At 43.1% G+C, this 12,435-nt stretch overlaps 1 protein-coding gene across 8 annotated transcripts in view; it reads left to right on the forward strand.

Annotated features, from left to right (window-relative positions):
• The window catches only part of FUBP3 (far upstream element binding protein 3), a 39,182-nt gene that overhangs the window by 12,341 nt on the left and 14,406 nt on the right, over positions 1-12,435 (forward strand). For 5 of the 8 annotated variants that reach the window (XR_011683628.1, XM_071453880.1, XM_071453885.1 and 2 more), the window contains exons 3-11: positions 1,048-1,098; positions 1,573-1,606; positions 3,191-3,240; positions 4,766-4,837; positions 5,557-5,614; positions 8,183-8,345; positions 9,203-9,301; positions 11,196-11,300; positions 11,697-11,799. Coding sequence is in view for 7 of the 8 variants with exons in the window: in XM_071453880.1 (XP_071309981.1) it covers positions 1,048-1,098; positions 1,573-1,606; positions 3,191-3,240; positions 4,766-4,837; positions 5,557-5,614; positions 8,183-8,345; positions 9,203-9,301; positions 11,196-11,300; positions 11,697-11,799 (735 nt within the window). In the remaining variant the exon portion in view is untranslated. The remainder of the gene's footprint in view (positions 1-1,047; positions 1,099-1,572; positions 1,607-3,190; positions 3,241-4,765; positions 4,838-5,556; positions 5,615-8,182; positions 8,346-9,202; positions 9,302-11,195; positions 11,301-11,696; positions 11,800-12,435) is intronic. The other 3 variants (XM_071453881.1, XM_071453882.1, XM_071453883.1) reach the window with 3 other exon arrangements.

Consider the following 12,435-nt stretch of genomic DNA (forward strand, 5'->3'; position numbering starts at 1 on the left):
GGCTGCAGCGGAACAGATTGCTAAGAGAGCAGTTCTGGTGAATTGAAATGAGAAGTGGAGATTTAAATACAGCCTTTGCAGAGTTAAAACTACTCTTTCTGGCATCTTGATAATGAGTGGCCTTGGCTGTGGCAGCCCCACACTACACCAATACCACCAGACCTACTGCCTGGAGTTGAAATATTCTGAGTTTGGTTGTATTTGCTCAGCTTTGTGGTAGAAGCTTATCAGCCAGAGCAAATATTCCCCATTACATCACCCACCTTTTTCAACTACAATATTCACAATTATCAAATTAGAGCTTTTCATATTCAGGGTGAAAATATGCAAAGACAAACTAAATGAGTCAATTAACACAGCAGTTGTCTTATGACTGAGCTGGAGAGAGTAATAAAACAGAAACATTGTCAATATTTTGGTCCTGAACTATCATGAAGGTATTGACACACAACAGAAATACACTATTGACTCTCTTTGTCTATTTTCTTTGAGTAAAGTGTTTGGCCACAAACTTGATGCATTTTTCTGCCAGATTTAGAGTGTGGGATGCATCCACTTTCTATCCCTGCCAGCTGATTGCCAATTTATTTCAGGTCAAAGAATGTGCAGCTTGCTGCAAGGTAGTCTGAAACAGCATCTTTATTCTCACAGCTCACATGTTGGCCAGTTTCATTTGTTTTGTTCTGTGCCCTCCAGGCATGCAATATAATCTTTCAACTGGTTGTTAGCACCAAATGGTCTGGGTTTTAGCTGGTTTGCTGCAGGCAAAGTCCAGTAGGAAGCCCAGCAGGGCTCGTGTTCCTACTTTGCATGAGTTGGTCTAATGATATTTTCCCCATTAACATTTGGAAGAAAGATCTAATCTGTTGGGGCTGGGGGGAGAAGTCTGTCTCAGGGTTGTCAGTAGGGAGATAATTGCTAATCAGAGATGGACCACCAGCTAGCATGGCAGAAATTCCTGGAATGTGTTCAAGAACATGTGTTTTGTCAGGTTGAAACAGTGTTTGGGTGCCACGAGGTTACTTAACAGCCCTATTCCTTTAACAGGTCTCCGTGTAAGTGGGCTCCATGGAGCACAGATCAGAGACACTGAGAGAAGTATGTGCCAGCCCTGTCAATGCTTGGACTGAGGGAATCTCTGAGGCTGCTTGGCTTTTATTCTTGTTTATTAATGCACACTGGTTTCCTTCAGATTTCTCTCCCTCCTCCTCCCTCCCCCCCTTTTCCCTTTTTTTACTACTTTGGGTTTAATTTGGGAAGGGGGGAGGTTAGTTGCAGGGATTTGGATTTGGGCAGGCAGGATTTTCTCCCATGACTCTCAGCATGGGGAGACACGGATCAATTCCCTATCCTGTGTTCAGCTGGACACTGGGCTGTGGTGTGTGTTGATCAAGAAATCCCCTCCTGTTTTGTAGCACATAACGCATTCATTTCAGCCACTGAACCTAAATTACTGTTTTGCTTTTCTTTCTTTTTTGATGAAACGGTAAGAACTCTTTTTCTATAGGGATGAAGTTAGTTTATCCGTGCTAATGCTTTGATTTTTTTCCCTTTTTTCTCTCTCTGCCACAGTAGGTAACCAGTTAGGGGCCCTGGTACATCAAAGGTAAGCAGTGGGTTATGTTTTATTATTTATTGATCAATTCTAATTGTTTATTGATCCACCATCTGTAGTAGTGTTAGAAAGTCAGAGGTTGAGAATGTGGAAAAACTGTCAGCTTGGGTTTTCTACAGCCTGGGTTGTTTGTTCTGAAGAAAAAAGAGGAGTTGATGTGAAACTTGGATTTGGTCTCTGCAAATCTGCAGGACTGAAAAAAAGAAATTCTCTCTCCTTTCCCTTCCCCTGCCCTGGCAGGGGCAAGGCAGAAAAAGTGAGAAAAGATCTGGCATTTTGGTGAAAGGTGGAAGTGTCAAACAGACACATGTTACTGTTGTTGTTGTTATTTAGTTTTGTTGATGTAAAATGACCTGGGATGGCTCCTTTGTCAAAGATGGTTTGGGAGGACTGAAGCAAGTATGAGTTGTCATCCAGCATGTCTCAGCATCCAATAAAAATGTAAAATTCTCAGTTTTTCTCAAATGCTGCTCTTGAGGAGTTTTCTGTGTTGTTTTGAAGGGAAGAACATTTCTAAAGCTGGATTAGCCTGAAGGTGAACAGTAGTGCATTTCCATCCTAACCAGCTGTTGGGGCCTCAGCAGAAGGACAAACAGTGTGCATGAAGAACCTTAAATTTTTAATGGTTAGGTTAAAGCTAATGTCCTACTAGAGCATCCTAGAAAGGGATAGGCAGTTTTAGTACTTATCTGCAGCTTAGCTAATCAAGTCTAGCGTGTATTTTACACCTTTTCTAACTTATATAAAGAAAAAAATGGGAATATTTTAATATACCTCCCTACAAAAGCTGCTTTAACTTAACTATGCAGATGTTTTACTGCTTTTGAGATTGCTGAGCAAATTGTCTATAATGCATATTTACAAATTCCACATTCATGGGGTTGTGTTTCCTGCAAGACAGAAAAAAGCTAAACAAAAGAACAATCCAAGTTAACTCCTTTCTACTTGACTATGGCCAGGTCTTAGGAAACTGCTTTGAGTGATTTGTTTTGAAGCAGATACATTGAAAATGCCCAAAGAGCAATAGGTATGGAAGTCTAGAGATACTAAGAATTCAGAGGCTAATTGAAGACAATTTTATTAATTCCAAGGAAAAGAATGATAAGGACAAGCAGGTGAAAAAGAGTCCCAAACCACCAAAGCTGTGAATATCAGAAGGGGGATTTATGTCAGGGCTGGCTGTGGTTGGTGTCCCTGGGAAGAGAATATCCAGAAGCACCGGGCAGACACTGCTGCTTGGAAGGTCCAGGCTCAGTGATGAGGAAACTTTGTGCTTTTTTTGTTAAATCTGTCTGGAGCAAAAATGACAGAAGGAGCTTCTTCCATCAGCTCCATTCAAGATACCAGAGACAGACTGGAAATGGATCCAGCACAGGAGGAATTGTGTGACCATCAGAGGTCCCTTCCAAAACAAATAATTGTGACAGTGATGAGCTTTTACTTGTGTGTGCAGAGCCCCTGTGCTGAGCCCAGGCTCTATGGCAGGACTGTGGTTTCTTCCAAATTGTTCTTTGTAATGACTTTGGGGTTTTCTTTCTTTTTCTTTTCTTTTTTTTTTTTTTTTTTTCTTTTTAGGGCTGTAATAACAGAAGAGTTCAAAGTGCCTGATAAAATGGTTGGATTTAGTAAGTACCTTGGATGCTTTTGATGCTTCTTGATGTGTTTCCTGTGCAGGAATGCTGTTGATTCTGACACAAGTTTTTGTGTTTATTAGCCTTGGATAAGCCTTGTTTAATGCTGTTTTCATGGGGAACAGAGGATCTGTGTTTAAAATCCAGATGCAAACTTCATGGAAAAGCTTGGTGTCCCAGTAATAAGAACAAGAATGTTTAGTACAAGTTACTGGGCATTTTAGTGATTTTCTCTTTTGAATTCCCATTAGCACAGTACATAAACAAGTCAAAAGTGACTTTATTTCCCTTCATTGCAACATTTTACTTTGAGTATGCAAAACTGTGAGAGCTGAGGAAGGAAAACAACATTTAAATGTTAAAATATGAGTTGACCAAAGGCAAATAAAACAGAATTTTAAATTCCTCACACATTTGCTGCAGGGAAACAACCAGACCAGAGTTATTCCTAGATTTGCATTCCTGATGCTGTTCTCTTTCAAGCTTGATCCTAATTTCTCTCTTCCTCTTAATGATCATTACTCTGGCTTTCAATGGCACCTCCTGCTGATGTGTTACTGCAGTGATTGCAGAGACTCTTCCACTGCTGGCTCTCTGTGTATCCCTTCCAATTTGATATATGGAGAGTAAAGAGGAAAATAACAGGCCCTGCTAATTACCCCATAGCGCGCCAAGTTTTGTCCCAACTCTAAAGCCACTGTAAGACTGGAACTCAAATTCCTGCAGAGGAAAAGCTCCCTCCTCTCCTGCCAGACCTCTTCATTTTTGCCAATCCTGGTGCTACACATGGAGGATGTTGGCCCTGGGAGAGGGGAGCTTGCAGGCATCACCTGTGTCTCACCCTGGTTCAGGGAGGGATGCAGCCCCACACCTGAGATGCTTCTTTGGGAGCATCCTGAGCCAGGAATACGTGGTGGACTTGAGAGCTTTGCTGTTTCTGCAGTCTGGGAAGGGTGGGAATGGTGATTGGCACAGTCTGTGCTCTGGGTGTCTTGTTGTGAAACAGCAATTTAACTCTGAGAGTTAAGGGAGAGGGATATTTGTGTTCCCTGGAGGTTGATAGAGCATTTCAGGATGTGGTTCTGTCTGAGTGCAGACAGCCAAATAGCATGTCCATTCAAAAATGGCAGTAAAATAGGAATTAGAAAGAAACAAGTCTTTACCTTCTTTAGTACTCCAAATAACTGGCTTATTGGTTCAGGCTGAACAAAATGTACTTAAATTACTCTCCTGGCATCACCCAGACTAGTGCTTTATTTCTTTCATGCTTATTTCTTTCCATTCCTGTGCAAGACAGGCTTTTTTGGTTTATTTTTCCAAGCAAATAGAATAACCTTCAGCTGTATTTTAATGTTTTTCTGCTATAAATAAATAAATTTGGTAATGCTGTGGATGCTTTTCTGCCGTCCTGGAGTCAAACTGTTCCTTTATAGAAAGCTGCAGCAGAGTAAAAGGGGGAAGGTGCTCTGCAGTTTCCAGGAAAAGCAGTTTGTTCTGATGCTTGTTGCACTCATTTCAGTAATCGGCAGGGGAGGAGAGCAGATCTCACGGATCCAGATAGAGTCTGGCTGCAAAATTCAAATTGCTCCAGGTAAGCCCCTCTTTGTGTGGTGGGTGAACAGGTTTTAATGTCAAAGGGTGTTGTGTCCATTAGATCAGGCACTTTCCATGCTCAGGGTGTGTTATCACCATTGGCATGGATATAGACAGCCATGGGAGAGCTGTTGTGGGACCCACCTCCCAGGCAGGGTAGAAAACAGGTTGCTCAGGTGGTTTGGGGGATGGAGCAGTGAGGGAACTGCCTTTCACCAGCAGATGGTTGCAGAGCAAATGAACAATCCATGTTGTGCTTAGACCTGGAGCTGCTGAGTTTTGGCACTTTGCTCAGCTCTGTGGTTTGCCTCTGACTGCTCTGGTCAGCTCCAGCTCCTGGCAGAGGACATTTCAGCAGGGTTGGCAGCAGCTTTCCATACAGCTTGCTTTGCATCATAGAAATGAGACCATTCTTCCAAATGGGATCATTTGGTGCCAGTTTGCTTTGAGGAGGACTGTGCTGCAGTGCTGTGCAGGGAACTGTTGATCAATGTTATCTGAGTTTTTACCTCTCCCTTTAATTGGTGGGGAAGGCTTTAAAAGAATGCAGACATCCAGTAAATCATTTAAAATATGTTGATCCTGGATATATTTGAATTCTTCAGCATGCTATGTGTGCAGGTGGGAGGTGCTTCCATTGGTGCTTCATGGTCTCTGAAATAGCTGCCACATTTTTAATTCCATATACCACGAGTTTTCTCCTTGTTTCCTTTGCAGACAGTGGTGGGATGCCCGAGAGGCCCTGTGTACTCACTGGGACACCAGAGAGCATTGAGTGAGTTCTGATTTCATTTCTCTCCTTTGTCCTTCTTTCTCTTCTCCCTAATGCTATGCTCTGTCAGTGGTGCTACTTGGTTATTAGCCACACCAGCAAATGTTGGCCTAGAGAAACTTGAGGGTCTCTGGAGCATAGAACCTCTTGGTCTGATGCTTTAAACTGTGCACCTCAAAGGCTTTTTTTCCACTTGCAGTTTGACTCCTCTGCAGAAATTTCCTTGGAATTCTCCTCCTCAGGGTGAGGTTGCTCTTAGGGCACCTAGGATGCAGTTTAGTAACTGCAGCTTTCCAGGATACTGAGCTAAGCTCTTGAAGGGCACTTCTCTTCTCCCCTTCGCTTCCCTACTCCTATTGAGATGAGCATCCTTCCAGCTGAAGAAGGGCTGCATGAGGCCTCCAGAGCCTGTGGGTGCCACTCCAGGATACCCTGGAGGTGTTGGTGTTGTTGCAGAGCAGCATGAGGCCCACTGGGTGCTTGTCTCTGCATTGCTGCCAACAAGAAGCAAAGGACTGAACCCAAGTCTTGATTCTGCTCCTTGCATGGTAGAGACACGTGGCCAGCCAGCAGGGATTTCTATCTTTAGACCTATAGAAACTTTAGGGACAGTGTTTCCTCCCTCCCCCTTCCCAGGAGCTGAGTTTGAGACTCTCACAAACCAGTTGAGGACCTCCTGCTGGAACTGGATCCAGGATCCTCAGGCTTACAGGAACACACTTAACATATGGAGCTGCTCTTTCTCTCCCCAGCCTTTGGGTAGGTGGGTTTTTTAAAATCCATCTGGAAATCTTTAAGTTGCGTTTGAAAATACATTGGTGCAAAGATTGTCTCTCTAAAGAGAAGACACTCATCATTCTTCCATTCCTAAAGAGATCTAAGGGTACTTAAATCTCCTTATTCTATCATAATACTGCAAGCAGTGAGCCCCAACAAATATAATTGGCAATCTCATATTATAGGGCAGGCAGTGTATTCTTGCTGATATTGAGGTGGTTTTCCCCCTTTAGCAAAGGATATTTAAGAACAAGAGCAAAATAGTAAAAAGCTGGGATGCTTCATGAGATGCAGTTGTGGGAAAATGGGGGAGAAGTGTAGTTAAAACTTCGTGGTTCTGAAGTAAGCAGTTAAATGTATTCATGTCCAAGGCTGTCTTTAAATAAAATAGGAGTAAATCTTAAGTGAAACTATTAAATTTGTGAAACAGAACATGGGCATGGAATTAAGTGAAATTTAATTTACTTTTGTGGCAAAATTCTTGACAAATTGGTTGTTTGAACTAGGTTTTTCAGGCTACTTGTAGAAAAAGAAAATGAAGTAAGGAAACCATTTTAAGTGTCAGACTTCTTTGAGAAGGGTTTTGTGAGGAATGTTTTCATTAGTTATATCCAGTGACAAACTAATTAGGGTAATTTCCAAATGACCCCTTCTCATCTGAAATATGCTGTGTATTAACTGTTGTGGTCTCTATATTGTCACTAAAAAAACTTTGCACTAAATATGAAGGCAGATGAATAAAATGTCCCAGGACTTTTCCAGGACATTTGAAGCAGGCTTCCAGAAATTCCACCTTTTCCCTTTTGTTGTGAGAAAGTCAAGGGCAAGCAGTGCTCTGCTCTGAGTGCAGCCTCAGTGCACCACCCCCTGAGCTGCCTTGGGGGAATGTCTGCTTGAAGGGATGAGTTTGTACTGGTTTTTCAAATCCCCAGAGAGAATTCAGTCATCCTTAGGGTGCCTGATACGGCTTGGTGTGAAGTGGAGAGAGGGGAAGGTGCTGCATTAGGCTGTACAAGGAACCAGTGAATTTCTTCTGCTTTCAGAAGGGTTGTGGGACAAGGGCAGGAATGGGATGTGCTGGTATAGGAGCCTTCAAGATGAAGGGAAACCCTGTCAGTTACCCCTGACATGCTAAAGATTTTAGAGAAGGGATCTTTAATCTCCCAAATGCTTCTTTGTGTGTCTCTTCTCACCAGGAGTAGAAGAACCCAGTCTTTCACTGGTGGCTGCTGCAGTATCCCTGCCTTGCTTCGTGGTGTAGCTTCAGCACCTACTGCTTGGAGCAGAGGCTGTGTTAGGACAGTGTTCTGGTGCTGCTGGTAAGAGCAGGTAGAGAAGAGCAAAGCAGTTGCCTGTGACTGATCAGAGAATGGTTAATCCATGGGCTGTGTTAGTATCAGAGCAGTGTGTGTCTTTTTGTCTTGACTGAGAAGGAGACCAGAGCTTCAGTTTTATTATTGTATGCGTGTTAGAAAAGTTAAAACCTAGAGCATCTTCATTTGAAGCAAGCATCCCAAATGCTGTAGTTCAACTATTGTCCTTAACTTCCTAAGAGGTCAGAGCATGCTGCTGCTCTTCCTTTTCTCTTCCCCTTCAAAAATCAAACTGCTTATAAGTAATCATGATAGGGGAAAATAGACATCAAAGAGATTATTTTTAAAAAAGGGCAAACATTGTGCTGACTATGGTTTCCTCCATCTTTCCACTTCTCCTCTCCATTCCGATGGTTCCTGGTCTCTTGGTCTCGTGGAGCAATGTTGTCTAATGGTTGTTTCCCTCGATTCTTTTCCAAAGACAAGCAAAACGGCTTCTGGGGCAGATTGTAGATCGCTGTCGCAACGGACCTGGTTTTCACAACGATGTTGATGGCAACAGTACCATTCAGGAGATTTTGATCCCGGCATCCAAAGTGGGTCTAGTCATCGGCAAAGGAGGTGAAACAATAAAACAGTTGCAGGTGCGCAAGATGCATTTCCTTGAGGGCTCTCTTCCCTACTGCAGCTTCTCTAGATCCACTGGAACAGGCTGAAATGGAGAGCCTTGAATGCTCTAACCTTCTCCAGCAGGGACTACTCTTCTGCCTTCGGAGATTGGACTCCAATCCAATCTCTTGTTACAAAATCAGTGTGGCCCCAGCTACACAAGTAGTGGAGTTCTGCCAGAACTGCGACAGAAACCCTTGTGCTGTAGATAACACTTGGTGTGTGCTGTTTAGGAGGGGATCCCTGTAGCCAAGGAAGGGCCATGTCTGCTCTGCTCTGCAGTATTTTTAATGCCAGCCATGCTCTTGTAGAGTGCTCTGCTTCTCTTTTGTTGCTGGTTTGTGGTAAAGCTGCCATATGTCATCTTTTTTTCTCATCCCACCCCTTTCTAATTAAGTGTTGTGTTATGTATCAACTGTGTTCCTGGACGTTCTTTATTCCTCCATCTGGTACAAGTTTTTAAAGAATAGAGGGTTATAGCAAAACACCTAGGGTCAAAAATGGAGGGGTTTTGAGTGCCCTCGTTAGACCTCTGTCATATAGTTTGGAGGCTGGTCACTTAATAACTGTTACATGCAGACAGCTACACATTTTGGAAAGGGCTGGAAAGTCAGTAGTTGAGGTGGAGGGGGTCGTTCTTGCAAGGATTTCAGCTATTTGAGAACCTCAGGAGCAGTGCAGTTTCTGGCAGTCCTTTACACTCTAGGACTGTTCCTGAATTTGTGCGTTCTGTAACGGTGCTGGTTTGACCTTCATAATGTTTAATAACCAAAATCTAGTCCCTTGTTCTAGGGACTCTGCTTAGAAAAATTGCTCTGTGCTTTTTCTTCAGGAGCGAACAGGTGTGAAAATGATTATGATCCAAGATGGTCCTTTGCCTACTGGAGCAGATAAACCTCTCCGTATTACTGGAGATGCATTTAAAGTGCAGGTATGTAACAAAAGCAAACTGGTTCCCCAAGAGAACTGAGGAGAAATTCAAACCTGGCTGTATTTGTGAGCACCTAATGGAGTCAAATCCAAATGTAAATGTGATAATCTTTCCTGGTTTTGTTTGTTCTGTAAGGTTGAGTAGAGCAAGTTAAAACACCAGAGTTTGTTTTACAGTATAACTTAGGAGCTGTCACTCCACATAAATGCTGCACATGGGTAGGAGTAGAGATGAGGGGGAGGGTTTGGAGAAAGAAGTTTTGAAATGCTTTCCAGTCTGTGTGACAAAAAATCAAAGAGTTCTGTGTCACTCAGGCAAATGGGTTCTTAGTGACTGAATCACACATTTGAGACAGCAAACCTTTCACAAAACTACCTCAGACAGCCAATCGACACAGGTAATTAAAAACCAGTCCCACAACAACTCCTGAAACCAAGGGGTTTGCTTAATATTGATGCCTCAGTCTCCTTGTGCCAGGGTTCTGCAGATGTGGACGTGCCTGTGGTTTGGAGAAAATCCCCCCCATCAGCTGCAGACTGGGGGGTTGCTGTGTGATGGGAGCACCTGAATTAGAGCATTAAAGTTCAGCCACAGCCTGTTCCACTTCTCAGAAAGTGCCTTTCATAACTTGCTAAGTACTTAAATCTAGCTTAGCATTCCTGTCTCCAATAGAAGTAGTTCTGTTTCATAGGATCTCCCTAATCATAAATTGCTGCAACTGTTCATGTTGCCCAGGCATTGTGTTTGGGTAGTATTTTTCAAAGCTCTTATTGCAAGTTTTAGAGTTATTTTTTTCCCCCTGAAATTCTTATTGTGGAGGTATCACTGTGCAAAAGGAGTTTAAAGACAGTCTGGCTACTTTTAACCAAATCATACTCTCAATGCTGCCACTTCCCAGATGGCTTCTGCTGTGCAAGATTTGCTGTTGTCACATCTTCCATTCAAGGAAACATGGAGACTGCACAGGCTGGAAGATCTTTGAGACACTTAAGGCTGAGCACACTTAGGAGGTGTTTAAGATGTGCAATGAATCCTTGGGTTTGGTGGGATTCTGTGGATGCTGCCATAGTGTTTCTTAACTTCCTCAAATCCTTCTGAAATCTCTCCATCACCCATATTTCTGTCTTGGCATCTCTGAAATGTCTTTGAGTTGATTCTTTCTGTTGAAAATACTTTGAGGACGTGGGAAATATGTAAAAATGAAAGGAGAGAGTTTCACCACTGTCCTCAAGCTTGGAAACAGAACCAAGATGTCAAAAGCTTGACTGGCAGTAGAGAGAAACAAATGCTGGGGTTTGACATACAGGCTTTTTTTTGTTTTATTGGTGAGTACTGTTGGCTAGTTTCCAGTGTAGACTTTGACTGGCTGGGCTTGTGAATGGCCTTGAGTGCTATCAGTAGGTAGGAAAAATATCCTTTTGTCTCAGAAAATGTCCTGCTGGATTGCTGCAGACTTGGGCTTAACTTCTCAGAGTCAGTAAGCTCAGTGGTGCCCAGCAGCCTCCTTACTATGTGCTCTGTAGCTCTTAGTGGGCATGACCTCTGCCATGCTACCAACAGCTTCTACCTTACTGTATTGGTTTCAGTTCTATCAGTAGGAAAGGGCATCCACTTCCAAAGATATTTTAAAAGTTAAAGGACCTTTTTTGAAAAACTGGAGGAAGCAATTGCACCCAAGAAACTGCCACCTTGTGCACCTGGCAGGTTTTGTCAGACATAGAAGATACCATCGAGAACAGACTGTGGTAAAAGAAATCCTAAATCAGACTGCTGTTCCTGTCAGCAGATGGAGATCCCCCTGCCTGAAGCCTGACCATTCCCCATGTGGAGGCCTTAACACCAGGAGGGCAAGCAGAAGAATTTGAAGCTAACTGTAACTTCTTTCCCCATGTAGCAAGCGAGGGAAATGGTACTGGAGATCATCCGAGAGAAAGATCAGGCAGACTTCCGAGGCGTGCGCAGTGATTTCAGTGCTAGAATGGGAGGAGGCAGCATAGAGGTACGTTTGCTTCTCAGTGCTCTGCTAACCTCCCTGTGGGATGGGTACTGGGGGGAGTCATCCAACTGCACTTGTGACCTGTAAGCTTTTTTTTAAAATGTGTTGTGTTCTTTTTTTTTTTTTTTGCCAGAAGAATTGAGTCTGGCTCTGCAAAGAGGAGGAGTTCTCATGGACTCCCAGATGGCACTTTATAATTGAAGCTGCATTCTTGTAGTGCAGAGTTCATTTAGTGGGGAAGGAATTTGTGGCCACGTGTTTGTTTTTCTCAAGAGATGCGGTTCTGTAGCCTGGAGCTGCCTAACATGGCCCACCCTCAAAGTTAAGAGCGTCTCCTTGTAAAATCAGTCATTCAGTCTAGTTCTCTGCACTTTCATACTCCTTTGCCTTTCCCATCAGGTCTCTGTGCCCAGGTATGCTGTTGGAATTGTGATAGGAAGAAATGGAGAAATGATCAAAAAGATTCAGAATGATGCTGGAGTTAGGATTCAATTTAAACCAGGTTTGTGTGAGGATGGAGAGCCGTTGCTTTCTGACCAGTGTTCCACTTTTGGGTTCCAGCAGCCAGGCTTTCCTCATTTACAGGTGCATTGTGTCTCTTTCTGAAACCCATTTAAATGTGATGTGCTGCCTCCTCATGCACTTCCTGGTTTTCAGAGAGTAAGATTATGTACAGCTCATTTGCAAACATTAGATGTCACAACAGTCATGTCTTGAGTGGTAATTATACAGATAAATAAAATAACAAAAATCTTTTATTTCCTGTTAAAGAATTCTCCTTCAGGACATTAAAGCCTTTGGGGATCAGGAGTTGATTAATTCTGAGTAACTTTCTCTGGGTCCTTGGCTGTCTGATCACCTATCAAAGCTGCCTTTTTTCCTCTTAAAATTATATCAGTCTCTTTCGTAGCTTTTTGACATTTGAAAGTGTTTTCTTTTGAGCGTTGTTCCCTCTGCAGTGTGGGCTGGGTTTTGTCTTCTTGCAGTCCAGGGAAGAGGGGCTGAAGGTGGAGGGAAGCAGTAGCTCCTGGGATAGTTCTGTGGTGTGAAAATGCTGCCAGCAGTGTTGGTGCTGGAAGGAAGCTTTTGTTGATGAGTGGATGTTTTCTGTTTTTAATTGAGTCTTTGCCCCCTCTCT

The sequence above is a fragment of the Agelaius tricolor genome, unplaced genomic scaffold (assembly GCF_023055355.1).
Source record: "Agelaius tricolor isolate 1412-34295 unplaced genomic scaffold, bAgeTri1.0.p SCAF_38, whole genome shotgun sequence".
Lineage (NCBI taxonomy): Eukaryota > Metazoa > Chordata > Aves > Passeriformes > Icteridae > Agelaius > Agelaius tricolor.